This window comes from Mustela nigripes, chromosome 9 (genome assembly GCF_022355385.1).
Source record: "Mustela nigripes isolate SB6536 chromosome 9, MUSNIG.SB6536, whole genome shotgun sequence".
NCBI lineage: Eukaryota > Metazoa > Chordata > Mammalia > Carnivora > Mustelidae > Mustela > Mustela nigripes.
The window spans coordinates 13,254,628-13,273,632 of record NC_081565.1 but is presented as its reverse complement, the minus strand read 5'-3'; the positions used below and the strand labels follow the sequence as shown (position 1 = coordinate 13,273,632).

The 19,005-nt window shown below is 44.8% G+C and overlaps 1 protein-coding gene across 5 annotated transcripts in view; it reads left to right on the top strand.

Annotated features, from left to right (window-relative positions):
- The window catches only part of CNTRL (centriolin), a 92,039-nt gene that overhangs the window by 52,608 nt on the left and 20,426 nt on the right, over nucleotides 1-19,005 (top strand). For all 5 annotated transcript variants that reach the window (XM_059410904.1, XM_059410902.1, XM_059410903.1 and 2 more), the window contains 11 exons: nucleotides 3,222-3,367; nucleotides 3,960-4,167; nucleotides 4,644-4,823; nucleotides 6,676-6,855; nucleotides 7,607-7,723; nucleotides 7,978-8,122; nucleotides 8,608-8,756; nucleotides 10,481-10,670; nucleotides 11,921-12,234; nucleotides 13,900-14,105; nucleotides 16,381-16,573. In XM_059410904.1, the coding sequence (XP_059266887.1) occupies nucleotides 3,222-3,367; nucleotides 3,960-4,167; nucleotides 4,644-4,823; nucleotides 6,676-6,855; nucleotides 7,607-7,723; nucleotides 7,978-8,122; nucleotides 8,608-8,756; nucleotides 10,481-10,670; nucleotides 11,921-12,234; nucleotides 13,900-14,105; nucleotides 16,381-16,573 (2,028 nt within the window). The remainder of the gene's footprint in view (nucleotides 1-3,221; nucleotides 3,368-3,959; nucleotides 4,168-4,643; nucleotides 4,824-6,675; nucleotides 6,856-7,606; nucleotides 7,724-7,977; nucleotides 8,123-8,607; nucleotides 8,757-10,480; nucleotides 10,671-11,920; nucleotides 12,235-13,899; nucleotides 14,106-16,380; nucleotides 16,574-19,005) is intronic.

Sequence of the window (19,005 nt, the reverse complement as noted above, 5' to 3'; positions counted from 1 at the left end):
CATAATCCTCTCCTCAGAAAGGATGCTATTAAAAAGGCAGTCATGGGACGCCTGAGGGGCTAAGTTGGTTGAGCGTCCAGCTCTTGGTTTCGGCTCAGGTCATGATCCCAGGGTCATGGGATTGAGCCCTGGGGGTATGGGATCAAGCCCTGGGTCCTGTCAGGCTCCCCGCTTAGTGGGAAGTCTGCTTCCCCCTCCCCTGCTTGTGTGTGCCCAGGCACGTGCATGCTGTGCCTTTCTCTTTCTCTTTCTCTTTCTCTCTAAAATGAAATGAGTCTTTCTAAAATAAAATGCAGTCACTTTACATCTATGGGAGTTTGCTTTGGCCGAGTATTTTTACTGACAGTGTCACAGTAATCTGCCTAACAAACTGCCAGAGAAGCAGGTGGACAGGATTTTCCAGATAATTAAACTCTCAGAGGGCACAGATGTCTGGGCAAACAAGTACCTGGATCAGCACTCAGGTCTCGGTCTGTGAGGCCAAGGGCCACTTGGCTGACTGCGGTGGCATGTGTCATACTTCATCAGAAATAAAGGGGCAGAGTGGCTATGGTTTTAGGGAAGGTTTCCATGCAGGGCTGGTTTGTGATAAATAAAGACTAATAAGCTCATCCAAATTCTCTCCTTTCAATACCTCGAATATTTTTTTTTCAAAGTTTAAGGAAATGTAATAACCTAGAATTTAATTTTTAATGCTATCAGCTGAATATTTGAAGTGAATATCATAAAGTGTGTGTAGATTTTCCATTCTTATTTGACTTGTGTGTCAGGTGTTCAGTAGAACACTATGGAAATTTTCAAATCATCACAAAAACAGAATAGTCTTATGTCCTTTTGTTTTCTCTGCTTGACCAGTCATCATGCTGCCATTCTTGGTTCAGTCAGTCCACTTGTTTTTTTTCTGCTGGAATACCTCAAAAGAAAATCTCATACATCATACCCACCCATAAATACTTTAGTATACATCTCTTAAGGAAGGGACTAAAATGTCTTCTGGAGACTTCTCCTCCAAGTTAGGAACTGAAATCAGCTTTCCAGAACACTTAGCCCATGCTGTGAGATTACCTTATTTGGAACTAGGTCCTTAGCCGGCTAACCTCCTGATACAGAGTTCAGGTTAAACTCACTCTGCATTTATCTTTGTCAGAAAATCATTTAGCTGCAATGAACCAAAACGTACTGACACGAGCTCCAGAAAGGAGACAGAGCTGCTCTGTCTTTCAGGAGCTACGTGGCTCTCTCATTTCTCTGCTTTATCTCTGTGGGCATTGAATGTGCCCGGTGGACTCCAGCCCTGAGCTGACTTATCTTTACAAGGCCTGCTCTCATGGACTTGATGTCCTGGATCCTGGATCTAGGTCCAATTTTTGGAGAGCGTGAGAACTTGTTTTCTGACTAGTCAGCAGATTGTCTGGCCTTGGGTCAGATCACCTGTGGCCAAGATTAGACAGCGGTACAAATCTGGGCCCCTCAGGACAGTGGGCAGGACAGTTTACAGATAACAGGCTCCTCATGGGAGAGGTAGTTAACCTGCTCATTGCAATTCTGAATTCTCCACCATAGTTAAGAGAAATTCACTAGTTTGAAGTAAATTAATCACTCAGATAGAGTGTAGGTATTCTGGAGAATACAGTCAGCACCTTAGGGTGCAGAACTATTTTACTTTACAATTTTAGGTGATTTTTAACCATTTCTTTTTACTTGAAAGAGGTGTTGTGTGAATTTAATTCTTGGGATATTTGTGTTTGTTAATAATAAAAATATGCTGGCATGTAACAAATATTCCCACAGAGAATTATAAGCTATTAGAGAAGTTTCAGTATTAGATGTTTCATTTTTAGTTGCTTGGCAGACAGAGTCTCATGGCAAAGTGGTTTTTTTTTTTTTAAACTTTGAATTACAGGCATTTCAAAGACCTACAAAAGTAGAATACGAAAATGTATCCTCATGCACGTATTACCTATCTTCAACAGTTATCAGTGCACGGACAGCCCTATCTCCTCTGTAATGCTGGCCATAACACTTGCCTCACACCTGTTCACACACTGAATTATTGTGAAATAAATCTCTGAAAATCTTGGGGAGCCTGAGTGGCTCAGGTCATAATCCTGGGGTCCTGGAATTGAGCTCTGCATTGTATTGGTCTCCCTGCCCAGTGGGGAGTCTGCTTCTCCCTCTCCCTCTGCTCCTACCCCAACTCATGCTCTCTCTCTCTCTCATAATAAATGAAATTTGAAAATCTTATTTTATCTGTAAATACTATACAGAGGCTTTTTAAGAAAGCATGAACTGATACCACGTTATATCTTGAAATTATAGTAATTCCCTAATATCAAATGCCTTATCCTATGCAGATTTTCAGATTATCTCACACAGTTTGGTTTTTTAAGATTTTATTTATTTATTTGTCAGAGAGAGAGAGAGAGAGAGAGAGAGCACAGGCAGACAGAATGGCAGGCAGAAGCAGAGGGAGAAGCAGGCTCCCTGCCGAGCAAGGAACCCAATGTGGGACTCGATCCCAGGACACTGGGATCATGACCTGAGCCGAAGGCAGCCGCCCAACCAACTGAGCCACCCAGGTGTCCCACACACTTTGGTTTTGTTTCATTCCAGAGAGAGAGAGAGCCTGAGTGTGATGATGGGGGACACTCCACTCAGTGTGGAGCCCAGCGCGGGACCCAGTCCCATGACCCTTCTCTCTCTCAGTTTTTACAAGTGTTGTGCAGAATCAAGATCCAAATGAAGTGCACACGTTGCATTTGGTTGACTTGATTGTTCAGTCTGTTCTAGTCTATAGGTTTCTTCCTTCTTTCCCCCTTTGTAATATTTTAAAGAAAACCAGGTCTTTGTCCTTATAGTTTCCTATATTCTAGATCTTACCGGTTGTGTCTTTTCTGGTATTGATTCATATGTCCTTATGTTACATATGGAGGTTTATTTACATTCAAGTTAATTACTTCTCAGCAAGAAGACATTCATAGGTAGTGTTTATAGGTAGTTATTTTTGTATCACATCAGGAAACATTGTAATGCCTGGTTCTGTCTTTTGTGACTACATTGGTGGGTAGATTTGGATATTGTCAGCCCAAATAGAAAGCATTTTTTAAAGAACTGAATAGAACTATCATATGACAAGTACTATAGACTGTGTATGGATATATGTGTGTATTTTAAATTTTGTTTTGGTAACTTTTACCTCCCCGTTTCACCACTGACCCTAGGATGACAATGACCTATTAAAACAGCAACTTAAAGATTTCCAGAGTCACCTGAACCATGTGGTTGATGGTTTGATTCGTCCAGAAGAAGTGGCCGCTCGCGTAGATGAGCTAAGGAAAAAACTGAAGTCAGGAGCTGGGGAAACGAGGTAATGAAAAATCAGGACCTCCAGGTGTTGAGGTTGCTGAGTGAGGAACAAGAGGTGCATAGAGACTCACCTTCCCAAGTTCTGTTAATGGCCGAATTCTTTTGTAAGCGTTCCTGTGTCCTGTGTCCGTGATTGAGACACAAGATTGCTTCGTTCAAACTGCCTATAACTGATCTTTTTTCTACATTTTAAATCTTTCATACTTTTTGGTATTATTTAATTTAAAAAGCAGGAAGTTTTAAGAGTAACTCTTTTTTGGAAGTTCATTGCATATGGTCAGGAAGTAGAGCCACATTATGTATTTTAAGTAGAAAATAAATATCAAAAGCAAGACTCATTTAAATACATGAAACAGACATTTATTCTTTGAGCAAACATTGGTGGCCCCCTAGGAGCCTGTGATTTCAGAGTGACAGCAGTCCTCAGCTAAAACAATGATTTACACTTATGAGGCACTGAGTTGCTGTGACTGATGATCCTGTTCCAGGCTTCCAGACAGCTCTCTCTCCTCCTGCACTGTTACCAGCATGTTTGCACCCGGCATCTGACACCAGTCATAAAATTCACACCATCTTTTCTTTCCCCTTACCAGAATCCATACTTCCTCAGATGTCTTAGGGAAAAGTCTTGCTGATTTGCAAAAACAATTCAGTGAAATCCTTGCACGCTCCCAGTGGGAAAGACAGGAAGCACAAGTAAGGGAGAGAAAACTCCAGGAAGAAATGGCCCTGCAGCAAGAGAAGCTGGCGAGCGGGCAAGAAGAGTTCAGGCACGCCTGCGAGAGGGCCCTGGAAGCACGGGTAAGGAGCGGGTGAGAGGCAGCTGGAGGGAAGTGTTTGGCCAATATTCCTGTTTTTCAACAAATTGCAATGCTTCCTTCTCAAGTAAATACATGTTATTTTCACTCTTAACCAGTCAAACTGCCTGTGACTGAAAGTCAGCTGTGAATGTGGTTACTGATATCAGTCAGGCTTCTTTGTGGCTGTGTTTTCCTTGTTTTGGAAGCAGGTGAGAAAGAAATATTTCTGAGCATGCAGGCAAACAACACTACATTGCTGGGGTGTGGTATCGTGCCAGAATCTGATTTTTTGGCTGTCATTCTTTTAACAATGATACATCCATTAAAGTGGATTCTAGAGAACATTCAAGATAAAACCATGCCCTGTAACTCATTAGTACAACATTTCATTACCCTCTTTTAGTAAAATGAAATGTGATTCTCTAAAAAGATTTTATTTTGCTTAAAAATCCTCTTTGAAACTTGATTTCCTCACAGATTAGTTTTGATAAGAGGCAGCACGAAGCAAGAATCCAGCAGTTGGAGAATGAAATTCACTATTTGCAAGAAAATCTAAAAAGTATGGAGGAAATCCAAGGCCTTACAGATCTCCAACTTCAGGAAGCTGATGAAGAGAAGGAGAGAATTCTGGCCCAACTCCGGGAGTTAGAGAAAAAGGTAGGAAGACTCGGAAAACGTTACACCTCTGTCCCCACGCCTCGGTCTTGCCCCCCACGAGCAGGCCTTCTGTGCAGGGCCTGGTCCAGAGGTTGCTGGCCCAGAGGCCGACTGGACCCAGGGGAGACCGGGATGCATGTGGTCAAATCAAGGGCCTGAAACAGGTGATGTGGTTGATGAAAAGGAGCGAGCTGGCATGTGAGGAGTGACCTTAGAGCATGAGTGCTGATGGCTTGAGTTTGCCTCTTCTAAAACCCCTTGCCCAACTGGACACATCCATGGGAAATTACTTTTTAACTCTTCAGCTTCCTTTCTGACACGCTGGCCTCTTTTTGCTTCTCCATCCCACCTCAACCGTCTTCTCCCATCGTCACATCCTCCCCCTTGGCCAGTTCAGAAACTGCGCCCGCCACCTCTGAAATCCCATGCTGCTCGTAAGTCTATCCACTGACCCCACACTGACAATTTTTCAACGTCATGGACAACTCCAGGGCATGAGCCCCACCTTTTCTGTCTATTAGGCTTTCCTGTCCACCTTCCTCATCATCGCCCGACCTAAATTCCGTGGCCCCCCACTATAGCCAATTTTGCAAATATCCTCAAATCCATTGTCCTTTTTTCCTGTCTCATTTGCCTGACAGAACTGCAGCTATATGCTTTCTTTGCGCTGATACCCATGCTGAGCATTTCTGCAGAAAAATGTCACCCACCCAGGCATACGGTATCATTATAATCTCTTGGTCATCAACCTCAAATGGGCAGCATTACCCTTCTCTCTGGTCAGTTCACTCTCCTGTGCTCCACCGTTTCATACCTTGTCACTCCCTTCTCCTAGCCCCAGCGAGTGACTTGCTTCATACTTGACCAAGAACCTTTCAGTTCCCGAGTCCTATTGTATCTGCCCCCAAAATATATCTGGAATATAGTTCCTTTTTTCCTTCTCCGATGCCACCACCACCCCAGTCTAGCCATCATCTCTCTTCTGAACAACTGGTACGGCCACCTGACCGAGCTCCCGCTCCCACCAATGAGCCTGCTCCACAGAGCCACCACCGTGCTCTTTCAGAAACAGGCATTGACTCTTGTTAGTCCCCTGTCCCCTACCCAGCCATTTCCCTCCTCTCAGGAACTTCTGTAGTTTTTATGAAAAATACCTAAATTCTTAAGCCTATGAGGCCTGACATGATTTACCTCTATCTGTTCCCTCCTGTTTTCACCAGGCTCCTTCTTTCAGTTCCTCAAAAATGCCAAGTTCTCCTAGCCTTCCCACATGCCATTTCCTCTCCTGGACCACGTTTCCCCACCCTTCTCTCTGACTGCCCCCTCCCCACCATCTCCGTCTTTCTTGCTGTTCTCTCAAAAAGTACCCTGCTCTGTCCCTTGATAGTTAGTAGCCACCATTTTGTTATATATTTGTCTGAGCGTTTGTTTATTATCTGTCTCTCATAAGCTCCTTGAGGGCAGTAGCCCAGTCTGCTTTACTTACCGCCATCTCCCAGGGCCTGACTCAGCAGTCACAAGGGTCTGGTCCATCACTTGGTGATGGTACCGGGAAATGGTTTTCCAATGAGTAAATGAATCTGTGATTGATCGCTTATGGTTCTTGACTAAGAAGACTGATTTCATTCTAAGTTTACCACACAATTTTTAGTTGATTTTATTTATTCATTCAGTCAATGACTATTTATGGAGTACCTCCTTCGTGCCAGATATTATCATTCTAGGTGTGGGCTGGGTAGTAGTGACCAGAATCCCTGCCCTCATGGAACTTGTGTCTTCATTCACTGCTGCCGAATGACTCACTGTTCATGAGTCTAATGAGTTCATGAGTTTAATGTTTCTTTTATTTTAGAAGAAACTTGAAGATGCCAAGTCTCAGGAACGGTTTCTTGGTTTAGACAGAGAATTGAAGAAACTAAAGAAAGCCGTGGCCGCCTCGGATAAGCTAGCCACGGCTGAGCTCACCGTTGCCAAAGACCAGCTCAAGTCCCTTCATGGAACTGTGATGAAAATTAACCAGGAACGAGCAGAGGTGAGTCCACGTGTCTAAAACAAGCTTCCACAGGCACTGCTGCCCCAAAACCTAGCCACTTGTATTATTGCTCTTTTGTTATAGACTTTGGTTATCTTAGAAACCACTGGAAAGTTGTCTCTCTCCCGTCAGACCTATGGATTGTATTTCATCACAGCCCTGCCTTGGGTCCTGCCCTTTCCTGAGCCCTGACAGGAACCATCAAATGAAGCATACTCTCCCCACCTCAGAGTGTAGAGCTCTGCCTCAGGAGATGGGTGTGCGTACACACCTGAACCAAGGTTTCAAAGGCTGGCCTTGTCATCCTTCTGAACCCCAGACTTTTCATCTTGTGCACTCAGATAATAGTGACCTCTCGGGCTATTCTGCCTTCTGACTGAAATGCTGTCTCCAGCAGTTTGAAGGGTACAGATGCTCCTGAGATGAAGATGATAGTTCATAGGAGAGACAAGTTAATAATGGGAGTCCAGAGAGACCCCAGTCATGGAAGACTGGAGATTAGTGAAGAAGAAGTTAGCTCTGGCTCTTTCTGATGCAGCCCCCCCCGGCCACCTGGCCCCGTGGAGGGGTGGAGCAGGCTGCCAAGTGATGGGAACAGCGCAGGACAGGGTGGGACCCAGTGCCACACACTCATGGGGTTGCCAGCCTGGCAATTGGGCGAGAACAAAGAAGTCGATCTGAGAGGAGGGGAGACTTGAAGAAGACAGCGAATGACAGCAGTGCTGCCTTTCCCCTACCTCTGTCCCAGTAGGAGCTGCAGGAGACCGAAAGGTTCAGCAGAAAGGCAGCGCAAGCGGCCAGGGATCTGACCCGAGCGGAAGCAGAGATTGAACTCCTGCAGAACCTTCTCAGAGATAAAGAGGAGCAGGTCAGTGCCAAGTCTCTGAGATCTCCTCTGTATGGGCCTGTGTCGGTTCCTAAAAGACAAAAGTAGCGGAGGTGACCGCTCAGAGAATTTGGAAGTGTGCCAGGCAGAGTGCGATTTCAATACATGGAGTGACGTGGCATCCTCATGAGGAAAGCATGGGTAAAAGTTCTAGAAGTATTAAATCGAGTTGCAAGGATAAATGCATCTGGGATAGAGTATTTGTGGACAACTTTGTGTATGTGATATTTTAACAGTATCAAAATCAGATGGAGAAAATAGATGTCGGCACTGGAGGAGCGCGCTCACAGGTGGCGGAGATGGAGAAGCTCAATGAGACAATGGAGAAACAAAGGACAGAGATAGCAAGGCTGCGGAATTTGTTGGACCTCACCGGGGCTGGTAAAGTATCAGGCTTTGATTTGGGTAGTTGTTCTAAAATCAAGTCAAATCACGTTAAAAAAAAAAAAAGATCATCCTGTTTGTTTTTCACCATAGCAAAGTTATTTTAACTGGGATAGATCAAGTCCATGCTTGCTTTACAAGCTGTGATAATTAGCTTAATGAATAAAAGCAAAGAATTTAAAACACACTTTATGTAAGTGGAGTTTTAAGAAACTTGATTACAATGAGACAAGAGATTTTTTGAATTTTCAAAAGAAACAATGTTTACAGATCTGTTTTCTTTCTCTGGTTCAGTTTATAAATGAACAACAGAGGGGTTTATTTGTCCTCTTTAAGTGTTAGCAAATACTTAAACTACCATGGGACAGGCTGAAAAGTCAGCTTTGAGGAGCTGATCAAAGTCATTGGCTGCCATGGCATCACTCGTGTACGTGAAATAGATGACTTCATGCCCAATTTCACAGACTGGCATTCCTTCGCAGATAACAAAGGAAGCTTTGAAAATGTTTTGGAAGAAATTGCCGAACTTCGACGTGAGGTTTCTCATCAGAATGATTACATCAGCAGCATGACAGATCCTTTCAAAAGACGAGGCTACTGGTACTTTATGCCACCACCATCATCATCAAAAGTAGGACGTCTGTGATGCTGGGAGTGTATACTGAATTTTCTTGAAGGAAATGTGACAATGCTCTCTTCTCCCAATTTGTGAAGAAGGTGTCAAGAATAATATGTCTAAGCTAATGCATTGAGGTTCTTAAGGGTCCTTAATATTTGAGGTGAAAATAGGGCCTTCTCAAGAGTATTGCCATTGCCCATTCCTGCTCAGGTAGCATGTTGTGGGTGCCTGATAGAAGATACTGCAAGGGGATAAGGTGATGAGCCCGGACGCCCTGTTGGAAATGGGTATAAAATTGTGCAGAATCTGATAGAAAACTGGGTGCCTGGATTTCATTTGATTTTAGCTGACGTTTCATTCTGTGTTCACTGAAATCTAAGTCAGGCGCTGTGTGGGGTGGGGAGGGTGTGCCGTGAGGAATGGTCTAGCCCTTTCTCTCCAAGAGTTCATGCACTGGTGGGGAGACAGGTACACCTGTGTGATTACCATAGTGGCATGCACGTGACAACAGACTTGACCTGTGTGCTCTGGTATAGAGAAGTGTTAGGGATCCCTCAGTGGGGAAGTTTAGGAAAGAAGGCATCACACACAGTCACGATGTCGGCACTTAACCCTCAAGGGGTGGCCTTTTAGGAGGGAGGAAGGTATGGAGGGGGGAGTTGGTTTAGCTGTGGTGAGTAGCCTTGTGGGGCTGGACGGTTGGATGGGAACAGTGAAAGGTGAGTCTGGAAAAGTAGATTGGGCTCATGCTTTTGAAAAGGGCCTCAAAATCTCTTGCACTGACTTATGGAGACCTTGGGGACTGAGGCTGTGTGTACTGTGATCAGAGGCGTAGTTTAGGAGGAGTAATTGGGCTGAGTGTGGGAGCCCGAATTGCGGTGGGTGAACTTGGGGCAGGGCAGGGCGGTGCAGGGGCGCTATGTGAACTCATTCCGTGAGGGACAGAAGCCAGAGCTAGAGCAGTGGAGCTGGAGAAGAGATGGCACTGAGGGATGTTCAGGAGACAAAAAGCCAAGGTTTGGGGCTTGAAAGTGAGGAGAGGACAGTAAGTGGCCCACATCCAGAGCAGAGGGGCTGGGTGACACCCTGCTAGGATCAGCTGGCAGGCAACAGTCAGGGGGAAGGGGCTGACATGCTAGGATCCCAGGGCTGTGTTGACTTAACCAGAATCCAGACAGCCTTGACAACCATGGTTGGAGGTGGAATCTGTGTAGGTTAGATGTAACGTGGTAAGGCTGAGCTGGCCGAGGGTTTGGGAAGCAGAGACCTGTTTATGACTGGAAAGGAGGGAGGGTGGTGGAGTAGAGCCTCTTGGCCCACGCCAGGCTCCCAGGACAGCAGGAGATTAATATCCCAGATGGCCTTGAAAATTCACTGGTTTCCTTGGCCTTCGTTGGTGGGCTGTCAAGACAGCAGGAGACTAATATCCCAGATGGCCTTGAAAATTCACTGGTTTCCTTGGTCTTTGTTGGTGGGCCGTCAAGAACAAGGCAAAAGGGGAGAAGCCCCAGGAAAGATGAGTACTGGCGCAGAGAGGCCACACTCAGGCCATTTATCTGACTTGCCTGGGTAATCATGTCTGTCTTCTGTCTGAAAAATGAGAATCAGAATCTATGAAAAGAAACCAGTTCTTTCTCAACTTTGCCACATCTCAACTTCGTTCTAGACTTAGGCATTTCTCCAATTCAGCCTTTTCATTTCTGATATATAATGGGCTCTTCTATCATCTATTTTAGGTTTCCAGCCACAGTTCCCAGGCCACCAAGGACTCTGGTGTCGGCCTAAAGTGTACAGCCTCAACTCCTGTTGGAAAAGCACGTCATGGACAGCAGGATGGAAAAGAGGACAGTGGGCCTCCACCTGTTTCGGGATACTGGGTGTATTCTCCCATCAGGAGTGGGTTACATAAATCGTTTTCAAATAGAGGTAAGTTAAATCACAGAAGGGAAGTTGCGTGTCTCTTGTATTGGTTCCCTGAAATCCATAAGACACAAGCCAGACTCCTTAGCTTATTCTGCATGACCTTCTGTGCTGGCCTTGGCCAGTGACCTCTTGTCTCACTTCCCATTACAGTCCCGAAATCAGCCATCCCAGCTGCCTAAGATCCCCACAGCATGCCGTGTGCCGCTCACCTCCCTGTTTTAAACTTGTTTAGTAGAAGGTCCTTCCTTGGGGCGCCTGGGTGGCTCAGTAGGGTAAGCCTCTGCCTTAGGCTCGGATCATTTTCTCTTGAGTCCTGGGATCGAGCCCCACATCGGGCTCTCTGCTAAGCAGGGAGCCTGCTTCCCCCCCTCTCTCTCCCTGCTTCTCTGCATGCTTGTTATCTCTGTCAAATAAATAAATAAAATCTTAAAAAAAGAAAAAATAAAGAATGTCCTTCCTTCCTCTCCTAATCTATTCCTGCTCAACCTTCAACAAGATTCAGGCCCACAAACAACACTCCTCTATGGAGCCTTCCTCCATGCTGCCTCGCCTGCACTCCTGGGCCATGGCAGGTGCCGCCATTCTTGTGTCATGGTGGTGGTTAGCTCGGCTAAAATGAAGGGTTACAGGTCCATCTTCTGAAGCTCCGAGAGGAAGAGTCAGACTTGGGAGTCATTCCTCGCTCTTGCAGTGGCTAGCTGCGTGATCCTAGGCAGAGTGTTCTGCTCCTCTGAGACTGTTGAGTGTAAAAGGGGAATGCCACCTTCGGAGAATGTGTTTATTCAGGAGCTATTTATCGAGTGCCTGCTGTGTGCTAGGCTGTGTGTCAGCAGTGATAAATGTAGATCTTGCCTGTCAAGGAGCTAACCAGGAGAGCCAGCAGCTTAGAGGGCCGTGCATCATGATCGTGGTGAGTGCTGAGAGCTGTGGGTCTCACTGCTCCTTTCTGTATCTCTGTTGGTCTCTTCTGTAGCCTGAAGCAGGCACCCGAATGGTTGCAGAATAGATGAATGAATGAAGAACCCCCCCCCCAAAAAGGAAATTAACAGATAGACATAAAAAAAACTCAATTATCAGCCACTGAAAATATATGAATCCCTGTTTTGATCAATTTTTCAAAACCGCTTTGACCTTTTTTGCAAAATTTCATTCTCGCATCTTGGGGATTTGGGCCTAAATGCTGCCATTCTCTGCTAAATTTGTTTGTCTAATAAGCCATGGGGTAAAACACTCTTCCGTTTATTTCTTTCAAGATGCAGACAGCGGAGGAGATAGCCAGGAAGAGAGCGAGCTAGAGGACCGAGAGGACCACCCATTTGTACCTCCTCATGGATACATGATATACACTGTGTTTCCCGACGGTTCGCCTGTACCGCAGGGCACGGCCCTATATGCGCCCCCTCCTCCCTTGCCCAGCAGTAGCCAACCTCTCAGCCCCGGCACTGTTGTTTATGGCCCACCTCCCGCTGGGGCTCCCATCGTGTATGGGCCTCCACCTCCCCACTTCTCTGTACCTCTCATCCCCATGGGGGTGCTGCATTGCAACGTCCTGGAACACCATAACTTGGTAAGTGGAAAGACACAGGATCCCCTGTCCACACTGCTTCCACAGGAGACTGAATAAGGGTATATATGTAATGATTTGACCTATTTATGAACAGATTATGTCCCAAATGTGTTCATAAGATTTGTGTTTAGAATGGAGTAAGCATTCTCTTATTAACCTACTCTTGTGGACAAGAGTTAGGATACCAGGCCAGTCTGCAAATGCTTTGTTTAGTCATCTTATAACAAAAAATACTTTCAGTCCAGAAATTAACCATTTTTGGAGAGCTTATTTTATATTTTCTAGGACAAGTACTGATGTGTACATGGAAATATATTCACATAGTAGTGCCTGTGCTTGTACACACATGTCCTTGCACCTAGACACGCATCCACATGTATGTGCTTGTGTATTCACACGTATGAGCAGCAAGGTTGTGGTGGGGATTATCTCTGGGTGGTGAGATTCATGATTTTTTTTTTCCATAATTCTTAGCTTTTTGTTTTTCCCACTTAACATTACAGGCATTTCCCCATGGTTTTTAAAAGATTTTATTTGACAGAGAGACCTAGCAAGAGAGGGAACACAAGCATGGGGAGTGGGAGAGGGAAAAGCAGGCTTCCCGCTGAGTAGGGAGTCCGATGTAGGGCTCCATCCCAGGACCCTGGGATCATGACCTGAACCGAAGGCAGATGCTTAAGGACCGAGCCACCCAGGCGCTCTCCCTTCCCATGGTTTTACAAATGTTTTTAAGCAGCATTTTTATGACTGCATAACATTTCTTAACATTTGTAGATAGTCTAGTTGACCTAACTGCCTAAATTTTTAGTGTACTTCATTTTGTTAGGCTAGATTACTAGTAATTCTAAGGCTAGATTACTTGCTAATCCCTAGCTTGCTTTGTTAACTCTATGGTTCTAAAGAAGTAAAATGCACTACAAACTCCTCCTTCAAACTCAAGAAACTTAGAGCTCTTTAGATTTTCCTTTTCCTCCCAGGAGATTGAGAGGAAGACAAGGACCAGAACAAACAGTCAGTCAGGCTGGTTGCCGGGGGCCTGCAGGTGCTCACGTGGTTCAAACATTAGTCACCCACGTAGGCCTGCAGAGTCTCAGTGCACATGTGTTTATGTGTTTACAGCAGTGCAGTCAGCTTGGCATGTGATTGATCCCCTCTTAAGCTGGTTCTGTTACCCGCGAGCAGTACCCAGATGTCCTGTAGTTTCTCACGTGCCCTCCTAGACCTCTTTGCATTTGCGTGTTCTTTCTTCAGCTTAGGTCTTCCCCATGTCCTTTATTCTTCAAAACACAGGCAAAAAACCTCACCCTCTGGGCAGCCTTCCAGACAGCTCCCCTCCCCGGGCCCAGAGGAGGGAGAGACCTGTGTCTCTCTCTTCTGCTACTTGCTGTCCTCTGGAGATAGAGATTATGTGTAAGAGGTGCTTGGGGAATGTGTATCAACCATAGTTGGGCCGATGGGGAAGTTAAAAGCTCTCTGCATCAGTTTCTTCTGTGGTATGTGGAAAATTGGCCTGACTTAATGTTTCTTCTCACATTAAAGTCCTAGAAGCTACCACCATTTTCCTGTTGTAGGTAGCATCTTGAGCACAGTTAATTGCAGATTTTGGCAGGAAAGAAGAGAAACATCAACTGATGTTCTCAGTACTGCTTTTTTTTCTTTGTTCAGGAGAATGAAGTTTCTAGATTAGAAGACATAATGCAGCATTTAAAATCTGAGAAACAGGAACCGTGCATGAGAGCATCTAAGCGGCACTCGGAGAAAGAACTGGAAGAACTGCACCGTAATATTGATGGTCTTTTGCAAGAGAAGAAAGACTTAGAGTATGAAGTAGAAGAATTACATAGAACTATCCAGCAACATCAACAGCAAAAGTAATTATTAGCCATTTTATTTTTATGATTCCATCTTATTTTTTATGATTTATTTTATGATTCCAATTTTTATGTATATTCCAACTGTGATATTGGCTCATTAAGATAACCTAAATCAGTGTTGTCCAGTAGAACTTTCTGTGATCGTGGAAATGCTGCAGATCTATGCTGTCTGGAACAGTGGTCACTAGCAACATGTGCCTGTTGAGCCCTTGAAATGTGGCTAATGGAAGTGAGGAATAGAGTTGAATTTCAATTAAAGTAGTAGCCTCGAGGCGACTCCCAGGGGGTGCAGTGCAAGTCTGAGTTCTCTTGGCCAGTAATCCCAATCAGCTCTTCCTGTAGGCCCTCTTGGGGAATGGCACGGCCATCCACCCTCCCCAGTTACTCTGGCTAAAAACATGCCCGGTGTCCTCAGCTCCTCTTTCTGCACTTTCCCAAGCCACCAGATGGTGTCCAGGTCCTACAAATATACACAAAGAGCTGTCAAGCCAGTCCCCTTCTTTAATCACTGCTGCCTTGGCCTTTAATCATGTCATCCTTGGTTGTTGTAATAGCTTCCACATTGGCCTTCTGTGTCGAGCCTCTCCATTCTACCCTCGACGTAGCTTAGATCTGAGCATGCCACTCTTCCATGTGATGCAGTCCCAACACAATGCACCCCACCCTCCAGATCTGAACCCTGTCTGTCTCTTACCTTCTCTCCCACACACCCTGTCTGCTTTTCTGTGGGTTCCCCAGATACCACATCTTCTCCTGCCTCCCATATGTCCTTGCCTAAAATGCTTTCTCTACCTGCACCTAACCCCACCCTGTCTTTCCAGGTGAAGGTCAGGGATTCCATCTCACACAAAGCCTTTCTCATCTCCGACTCCCGCAGTTTGGGGCTGGCGACGTTGGGCGTAGTACTGTTGATGCCATGCTGTGAGGAGCCCAGGAGGGTAATGGCTGGGCTTCCCTCCTTGTGCCCTGGCATCTGGCACAGGGCCCGTTAACAGATGCAGTATCTGCTGAGTGCATCAGATAGGTAGAAGCCCATCTTCTGCAGTAGTCCGTGAGTTATGATTGTTCCCCAGTTTTTTGTCGTGTAAGCCAGACTGGCCCAGGCACCAACGTTGGGGAGAGATCTGTGGAGGTCGCCGAGGTGAGTGAGCTGTGATCTCTGCCTTCTAGGAGCTCACATGTGACTAGCTAATAGACCTGGCAGGGAAAAGCAGGGGTCACACCAAGAAAAGATGGGGACTAGATGTCTGAAGTTTTCAAAGATGATTATGCTGTTACTTTTGTAGGTATGTGATAGGGGAGAGGGTTTTTATTGTGAGGTTTTTTGAGGAAGGGAATAAGACAGCGGGATAACTACCCTTTCTCCTAGTTTTAAAAGTATATTAAATGATCATTTTAAAGGATTTGGATAACACAAAAATGTCCAAAGAAGACTATAAAGATCATCTGTGTGTCTTCATTTAAAGAGAAAGAATTTGTTAATGTTGATGAATTCATTTGCATGTTTTTCTGTCACGGTTTCCATTTGCAAATAATTTTGACATATTAGCCTTGAGTTAGTGAGTCCTGTGTCTTGCTTTCTGATTTGTCAAATACTGTCACTATAATTTTACTCTAGCAGAACAGAGTAAATCACAAAATTAGGTCGTCTTTGAGGCAGCTGATGAGCTATGACTTGACAGACAGTTTGAAGGGAATGGATGACTAGTATGATAATAGTTTTATTTTTATACCACAGAAGAATAGAAATATCAACATTGTCTTGAGAAGTGCTGACCAAAATAAAGACGAATCAAAAAAGATGAAACAACTACATCATATTTCATACATATTGTGTACTTACTATCAACAGTGAACAGTGTACCATGGGTTTTTTTTTTTTAAAGATACTTTTTAGAAAGATTGTGAATGCATGCAAGAGCAGGGGGAGGGGCAGAGGATGAGGGAGGATGAGGGAGAGTGAGACTCTCATGGAGACTCCACACTGAGGACGAAGCCCGACACGGGGCTTGATCTCACCACCCTGAGATCACAACCAGAGCCAAAATCAGGTGTCTGACACTTACCCGACTGGGCCACCCAGGCGCCCCCAACAGCATACCATGTTGAATGAAAGTGTAAACATAGGCCTTGAACGTAGTCAAATGCAGCTGTCTCTCCCACTGCTTCTCATATGAAATTAGAAAATCATCATACGTCTTCTTATCAGGCTACAAGGGTCTATATCGTCCGCATTTAAAGTGTCTTAATGTGTGGGCGTATGATTTTTTAGAGACTTCATTGATGGAAATGTTGAAAGTCTTGTGAATGAACTAGAAACAGAGAAGTCACTCAAACACCATGAAGATATTGTCGATGAAATTGAGTGCCTCGAGAGGACCCTTCTGAAGCGCCGCGCAGAGCTCAGGGAAGCCGACCGGCTGCTGGCGGAGGCCGAAACGGAACTTTCGTGCACGAGAGAGAAAGTATGTTCTGTTGTGGTCTGGGGTGAGGCAGCTTACTGTTGGCGGCATGAAGGACTAGGAAGAAAACAGACCAGAACACGGTCCCCTGAGGCAGACGGCTGGGTTTCAGGCCACTATTAAAGCTGTGAGAGTTTGCGTCAGCCCCCTAAGTCCCCAGCTTTGCACTCCTCATCTGTCAGGCCGAGAATAGGAAAGCTGTTCAGTAAGGGTTAAATGAAGTAGCATGTTTTTTAAAAGATTTTTATTTATTTTAGAATGGGAGAGAAGAAGCAAGAGTGTTGGGGGGGCAACAGAGCGAGCGGGAGAAAGAAGCAGATTCCCCACTGAGCAGGGAGCCAGATGTGGGGCTAGATCCCAGGATCCTGGGGTTGTGACTTCAGCCAAAGGCAGCTTAACTGACTGAGCCATCCAGGCACCCCTAAGTGAAGTAGCATATTGAATGCTGCTCAAGTCCTTGAGTTCCTGACACACCCTACTTCCTTATCCTGTGTGTGTCTTTTAAAATTGTTTGGGCTCAGCTAGCTCTGTGTATTAAATAGGTCAGTCTTATATTCTAAAATAGCAGTGTTATCTCAGAAGACTTCTTCCTACTATTACTTTGTTCTCCAAGTGGACATTGCAAAGTCAAGTATGTTTTGGTCTGAGGTCGTGTTCTTGAGACTACAGCACAGGGGGAATCAAGGGGGGAAGGGAGCTCCCCGTCACTGGGGCTCTGTCCCGGCCACACACTGGCTGTTTGATGAATGCCACTTCCTTTAACTTCCCTGGCATCTTGCAAGGTGGTGGTTAGCTCAGTTCAGCAAGGCGGCGCAGGGAGGCTGGTAGCCAGCCCAGGGGCACACAGCTGAAGTTCTGCTTCACCAAGAGACCTTTCTTAGTCTGAGGAGAATTCCAGAGTGTAGAAGTCCCAGACCCACATGGAGCATTTCAGGAACTACCATTTGTATGTTGTTATTTCAACATGACAGATTTAAATGAATAGAAATCTAATACCTGGGAACTGTAATGAAGGATTTATTAAAGAAATTCTGTGAGTGATGGCTTTAATAAGAATGGGAAAACATCCTGGTGTCTTTTCAGATGACCAGTTCCTTCTTCTGTCACATGTTACATGATCGTGAGAGAACATGGGCGTGAGCAGGATTAGAGAAGAATTTACCACTGGTATATAAAAGAATGTTAAAGCTATTGGTAGTTGACAGGTAGTAAGTGAACCGAGGCTGGTGAGCTCTTTCCCCTTCAGCCTCCCAAAATGACTCAGGGAGGCAGCTTCTTAAGGGGGAGGAGGGTGGGAGAAGGTGATGTGTTTTGTAAAGATGCCAGGTGTGTTAAAACTTAACCTAGAAACAGACCAAAAACTACTTAGAAATGTGACTTTCTGGAGCATGTAGTGCATTTTGTCCAGTGCTTTGCTGATGAAACTGATAGGAACCAGCTCTGGCGTGGAAGGAAGGACAGTGAAATATCTGGCTGTTATGAATGGGGAAAGATGTGCTGTCTGATACTGTGGAATATTACTCAGCCATCAAAAATGAGGTCTTTTAACCATTTGCAATGACGTGGTTAGAACTAGAGGGTGTTATCCTAAGTGAAATAAGTCAGTCAGAAAAAGACAAATATCAGATGATTTCACTCATATGGAATTTAAGAAACAAAACAGGTGAACAAAGGCAAAGGGGGTAAAAATCAAATAAGATGAAATCAAAGAGGGAGACAAACCACGAGAGACTCTTAGCTCTAAGAAACAAACTGAGGGTTGCTGGAGGGGAGAGGAGGACAGGGATGGGGAAACTGGGTGACGGGCGTTCAGGATGAGCAGGGGGCTGTGTGCAACTGATGAACCTAATAGTGCACTATATGTTGTTTGGTTTTAAATGAAAAAATATATATATCTAGCTGTTTAGGAGCTTGCCAACCCTTTTCATCCACACGGGATATTTAGTAGACTAGTTTAACATACGCCTATGAGTTTAATGCAACTGCAGAACTGGAGCTTTCTGCCTGAAGGTGAGTCACTGCTCAGCCAAGTGCAAACCAAACACTATTTTTGGACCTGTGGTGACATTGTTTTAAGCCTCTTATTTTAGACAGAGAAAGGAAACCAAGTTGATTTTTTTTTAAAAAATCTGTTTTTGCCAAATCTTTTATAGGAAGACTTTAAATACTTCAATAAAAATATTTAGTATTTGTGTTTGTCTTTAAGTCAGTGAGGTTTTATTTAGCATGATAATACAGTACAGCAATAATCTCTAAGAGGAGGGAATATTGATAAAATCCGTTTGTTGTCACTTAATTGGGAGATATTTTTAAGTAAAAAAATAGCCTAATAATAGGTTATTTTTTTTTAAGATTTTATTTATTTGTCAAAGAGAGAGAGTGAGCACAAGCATGGGGAGAGCGGCAAACAGAGAGAGAAGCAGACTCCCCACCGA